Below are 6,226 nucleotides of genomic sequence, written 5' to 3' on the forward strand. Positions count from 1 at the left end.
AAGTTCCTCGTAGCACCTTTAACTGTGTGCTCTGTCTGGACATTGTCTTCAGTCTGATTTGGATTCGTACAATATCCGATAAGATAAATATAATACAGCCTATAAACATAATTATCCACCCACCTTCTGCCTATAATATTGCTATAGATATTTATTCAACAGTAAGTTTCCCAGTGACATATTCCATTGCTGTGGCATTTAATATTGTCTGACAATGTATCAACAGCAGCTTCTAGTTTTCATACAATACAAATGGCTGAGGTATGGCTCATTGAATACACCGACAGACATTGAGACCATTTGTCTTTGGCTAATCACCTACTGGCCGGTGTAAGATGCCACATTACCTGTCTGCATAGGTGACTGAGTGTGGAACTTGTCCCTGGGCATTTGGTGCCAATGCTGACTCTGCTATAGCGTGCAAGGTGAATGGCGGTCAGGAAGGCTTGCACGCTTATCGTTTCTTCTGGGATCTGTCAAGAGCAGCATGCACAGCTGAAACCATAGCCTCTATAACACCCAGGGTGTCCGTCACTGTCATCTTGTCTGTCTGTAGTGTAGTGTGTGTAGCGCTTGTTTAAATGTCCAAATCCAAAGCACACATTTTAGACTGCAGAGAATGGAACCTGGAGGTCCAAATCTCTTTATGTCCCTCTGCTTGCCTAACACGATCTCCCCAGTATGGGTTTCTGATCTAGACAGGCATCTTCTTCAGACAGGTGAGAATTTTTAACTTAATCTGTCTGTTGCTGATAAATTAAGGTTAGCACTGTTGTCTAGTGCTTGTGACCCATGCGTTTCATAGCAAAATATATCTGTTCTGCTTTCGTGTTTTTTGTTTAAAAAATAAATAATAATAGTGTACTCTTAAGTGAAGGTAGTACATCTGCGTGTCGGTTTGCATCGCAGTGATCATGTTATGACTGAAATTGGGAGCAGAAGACTTGCGCACTTTCCCGAGTTAATTAAAACGCCCCCCTGATTGGACGGGCAGTTAATCCCGGTGGGCCTCGTGCTCATACTAACTTGCGAACAGGGCAGAGCGCGAGTCACAATCTGCCCAAGGCGAGGGAGGGCAAGAAAACACGCGCTAGAGGAAAACCGACTGTATACACGAGAGTGGGGGACACGAGCGCTCCGATCTCACCGAGCACAAAAAAAGTGTTGTCGAACGTGGGCTATGCGCGCAACAAGGGGGAGCGCAGTGCACAGGGGAGGTGAAGTGAATGCATGCATGTAGAGGCTCGGCTTCAGATTCAGATTCACAGCCTTCCTTTCCTGAAGAGTCACTGCGCTGACAGAGGAAAGGAGTGAGGGGAAGACAAGAGAAGAACTCCTAGAAAGCCAGCAAGAACTGCGAGCAGCCTACAGTTTCCAAAACAAAAGACGCGACAGAGGTGGGGAAGAAGAACGGAAGAGTAGGCTAGACTTTTCCTGGTCATAATCTACTCTGTGAGAGAAGAAAAAAATGAACGCCAGCGAAGAGAACCTTCTCAAGTCCATCAGCAACGACGCGCTCCTCGACCTGACGCAGCGCTACGGCCAATCAGCCTTCGGGTTCGGCGCTGGCCATGGTCCTGGAGGTCCTGGCCGCTTCCAACTCACGCCTTCCACCGACTTCCTCTCCGGGCAGACGGAGCGGAAGTCCAACGAGAGCGGCGGGGAGCACACCAGCGACGACGAGGACGGCTTCGACTCGCTGGAGTCCCGGAAACGCGGCTCGTCGTTTGGGGACGACAAGTCCGGCGGACCGCTCACCAAGAAGTCCAAGGAGCAGCGGTCCCTGCGGCTCAGCATCAACGCCCGCGAGAGGAGGAGGATGCACGACCTGAACGACGCGCTGGACGGCCTGCGCTCCGTTATCCCGTACGCACACAGCCCTTCGGTGAGAAAACTCTCCAAAATAGCCACTCTCCTCCTGGCCAAGAACTATATCCTGATGCAGGCTCAGGCGCTGGAGGAGATGAGGCGGCTGGTGGCCTATCTGAACCAGGGACAGAGCATAACTTCGCCGATCCCCACCGCCCTGGCGCCCTTCGGACAGGCTGCTGCCGTCTACCCGTTCTCGGGCTCCGCGCTCGCCACCTGTGCCGAGAAGTGCACCACTTATTCGGGGACACCGTCGAGTCTCTTCAAACACTGTAACGACAAGCCTTGATTTGCTTTTCCATTCTCTCTCTCTCTCCCGAACTTTTACCCATACCTATCTGCCTACTACTGCACCCGTGTCCATCTCTCTCCCAACTCTAGGTCTTTTTAAGTCATTCTGTGGAAAATAAAAACACGTCTAACGCATAATCTTGAAGTATGGTTAAGTAATTATGCTGCAATGTTTCACCCAGATTTAACAAACGCTAGAAAATACACTGTTTTAGGCCTTCTTATTAAGATCACTGTTACCTTGTCGCTCTTACGTTACAGATGCTGCAGGCCATGTCCAAATCATAAGTTTGGGTAAAATATTTAAATTATCAGCTCCTATTTGTAATCTATGCAACATTCAGCGACGAAGTGAAAAGTGGAAATGCCAAGAAAATGCGACTTAATCTCAACTTTTACATTTAATACAGAAATTGTGAAAGGACTTCCCTTGGCTGCCTACTGTTGCTTTATGGGATGAAATGTTATATTTGCTGATATATTTATTACTGATTTAGCGATGTGTTGACAAGTTTTATTTATTTATTTTGTATTATTTGAAGTTATCGCACATCTCACATGATTGTATTGTACTGTGGAAAATCACTTGCTCCAAACCTGGCTATATACACTAATGGTTATATAACTACACAGCATAAACATTGAAGAAGCGTCTTAGGTTGTGTTGCAACATGGATTTCATATATTGTTCATATGTCTTTATAATTAAAACACATGTCTATGCTTGGACCCGGTTTGCTTCATTTTCAACAACCACGTCACGGCTTTGAACAATGCTCACAGTAAGCGTAAGCCCACATTTAAGAACACATAATGCAGTAAATTAAAAAATAAAAATAAAGCAACTTAAAATGCCAGCCACAGTGGCATACGAGAAAATAATTCTCCTGATTTCAAATTATTATTTTAAAAACAATTCATTTATCACGTTGTGTTAATTATACAGTATCTTATAGTTTATTCAGTTTAGGCTATATGATTTAAAAAAAGAGGATGTGATTAAAAAGGTTAAAATGTGAAATGTAACAGTAAATTGTTCAATTGGGATATAGGCTACTAACAAAAAGTCAGACAATAAAACAATCGGTTTTCACGCTGCAAAAAATAAACTCTCATCCTCTCAATTGCCCTCCTAGATTGATAAAATGAGTTGGCAACTTTCTTTTTTTCTTGCACAAGAAACCCCTGACACAAGGAGTCTGCCTGGTGTAAAGCATAGAGGCTGGTGGGGCCTGGCACGCAGTAGGTTTCGGTGACGCTGAGGGGAAGGGCGCAAGAGCCGCCCGGGGCACCCAGGACCTGTCTCTGGGTATTTGGGTGATTGCAGGCTTCGTTGGCGGGCTCTTGTACGTTGTACTCTGGACAGCTATTAACGCGATTTCAGCTCCTGTCTCCCTGCTCCACTTAATTCAGTGAACGTACAGTAGCAGGGCCAGTTTGCTTTTGCAGGTTTTGACTTGTTGTGAGTGGAGGATACAATTCAGAAAAGACTCTGAAAATGTATTTTTGAAGTTGTTATAGTGGTATTTATATTCCTGTAAACATATGTGTGTTTTATTTGTCTCCGATTGACTTAAGTTGTCTGACAGCAGCCACCTTTACCTGGAAACTGACACATTTTTCTTAGCCTACCATTGTCCATGTTTGTCTGGGTTGCAACACTGTTGTTGGTTTTGTTTGGGTTAATTATAGTATTGAAATTTAGGATTTTCTAAAAACACCTGGCTTTTTAATAGTAAAAGGTGCTCATAGTGTTAATAAGCTTGCTAATTGACACCGTAGATGGGAGAACTACTTGTCCAACATAACTTAAACAGAATAATTACATTAACATCACATTGATTCTTCAAACAAACCAGTAAATATACCTTTTCCCCCATCACAGACCTTCCACAGAGTTAAATATATTTTGTGATTAACAGCTTTGTATCTTTTATAATATTTTTCTCAACATGCTAAACCAAAAGAAAAGATCACTCGTAATATCACAGCTGCTCTTCCTTTATCAATATATCAACAATCATTTGTGCTTGTTCTACACAAACAAAGCCATGTGGCTTACAAACACGCTAGACCAGCCGTTTAGACCAGGCCAGTCTATTCATTTATAGTCAGAGAAGTGACTAAGTGATCCACGCAAGTCTCTCCCTTACAATTTAGCTGCATGTCACAACAGCAGCCCACCCCATGGCATCTTAAATTGGCCCTCTGATGACACATGTCTTGTCTGAGGCCCCACAAGACAGTCAGGGCAGCAGGGGATGAAATGTGACAAATGCTGCCGATGATGTGAGGACTCGGGCCCTGCACTCCATCAGTCTCCGTGCAGCCTAATTGCCATAAATGAGACGGTTGCCTTTTTGCACGGATGGTTGGGTGGTCACTTTCCCTCCTCCCCATAGGCCCCTAATGTCGTGATGCTGAAATATATGTTTTATTGTGTCACCTTATTATCTTAATGGTCATCAGTGTGCATGGTGGCAGTGTGTCATCATCAGGCATGTAGGCCACATGTTAAGACACATTTGTGTTTTTGCCGGTCACATTAAAGTGTCTTTTTGCCCTTTAGCCTACCAGCAATGGATGGTGCATACATAAAATCCCCAATTATCTTCATATTTCCCTGTAACGAGATTAAGCCTGTATAGTTTTGAGATATGTGTGTGGCATTTTGTTTGTCAATTTCTGCATTCTCCCAGATGAAAGCCGGCACAGTATCAAAACAATATCATTAGAGAAAAGTGGTAAATCAAGCTTAGTGCCTGGTGTACTGTAGTTATGTTACTCTGTGTAACATGTGTGTTGAGTGCTAATTTTTATTTGATAGTAATACTTAGCAATACTTGGGGAAATGATATTCTTATTTTAATTCATTTTAATTTGAATGAATACTTGATTTTTCTCATATAATGTGTAATCTTATACAATAGCAGATACATATATTTAGGTGTTTTGTTAAATTAAACTTGTCAAATATAATAAACAGTAATGCATATGCTGAAACAAACATGTCAATGATTTTTGGCAACAGAGTTTTGCAGACACATCCTTTTGTGTCAGCAACACAGCAAACGGTGATCAATGTCTCCGTGTGCCCTCAGCATGCCACTACAGAAAGTGTGTTGAGTCGTATAAAAAAGAACAACTAAAAACACCAGGTCAGCCCGTCCGAAAAAGCTTAAAAAGGCTACAATAACTTAAAAAAAAATTTCTTGAAAAATGTACATAAAAAAGATTAGATTTATAAAGAAAAACAATTCCACAAAACATCTCAATGACAAGTTGATCAGCTGTATGCTCCTCAAGAATCTTTTTTTAGGAGATTGTTGTATATTAGCATTATTACCTCTGTTATTTCAATGGTATGCCTTATTCACGTTGCTGTTGCCATTTGTTCTGTGGACATTATACGATTCCAAAAAATCAATGTAGGTTACGCTGTTGAAAGATAATATTCAATCCCCCCTGTTTAGTATTCATAAGCACTATTCTAATGTTTTAATAAATGGTTTCTAACACTATTAGTTGTTATGAATAGATGTGAAGACATTTTGTGAGGATGATTAATGTACACTGTGTTTAACTGTGTTTCACTTCATTGGCATTCCTTATCTTTTGCACACCAGCCTCCACTTACATTTTCCCACAGGAGAAGTAAAATAAAATTGTGATAAGTGATTCTATAGTGTAATAAACCATTTATTAAATAGTAATATACTGCTTATAAAGGATAAATAGAGGGGTTGACGTGTCATTAATACATTCATTCTAGGCTCAACTACAGGCTAAATAGGACAGGATAAAATAAATCCGTTTTAGTGACATTACCAAGGAGTGTTGTAAAGTGACATCTCACTGCTCATTCTTACCTATTGTCTGTTGTTGACGGCATCTTTATGCAGACTAACACACTACAGCACTGCAGTCAGTTCACCAGCACTCTCACGACAGCCCAGTGTGGTGCAGGAGTACGGACAGACTGTGTGATGTCTGTAAACATTTGTGTTTGCTCTCGGTGGGATAGAAAGGGAGTGATTTCATTAGCATGGCTTGGAGCTTTGAGGTA

At 42.1% G+C, this 6,226-nt stretch overlaps 1 protein-coding gene across 1 annotated transcript; it reads left to right on the forward strand.

Annotated features, from left to right (window-relative positions):
- Positions 1–1,468: 1,468 nt before the first annotated feature.
- Positions 1,469–2,158, forward strand: bhlhe23 (basic helix-loop-helix family, member e23; the record flags this gene model as incomplete). The annotated part of the gene is made up of 1 exon (XM_080030359.1): positions 1,469–2,158. The coding sequence occupies one exon, from the start codon at positions 1,469–1,471 to the stop codon at positions 2,156–2,158; it is 690 nt and encodes a 229-aa protein (XP_079886485.1).
- Positions 2,159–6,226: the final 4,068 nt, after the last annotated feature.

Source organism: Ammodytes marinus (assembly GCF_949987685.1).
Source record: "Ammodytes marinus genome assembly, chromosome: 7".
Classification (NCBI taxonomy): Eukaryota; Metazoa; Chordata; class Actinopteri; order Uranoscopiformes; family Ammodytidae; genus Ammodytes; species Ammodytes marinus.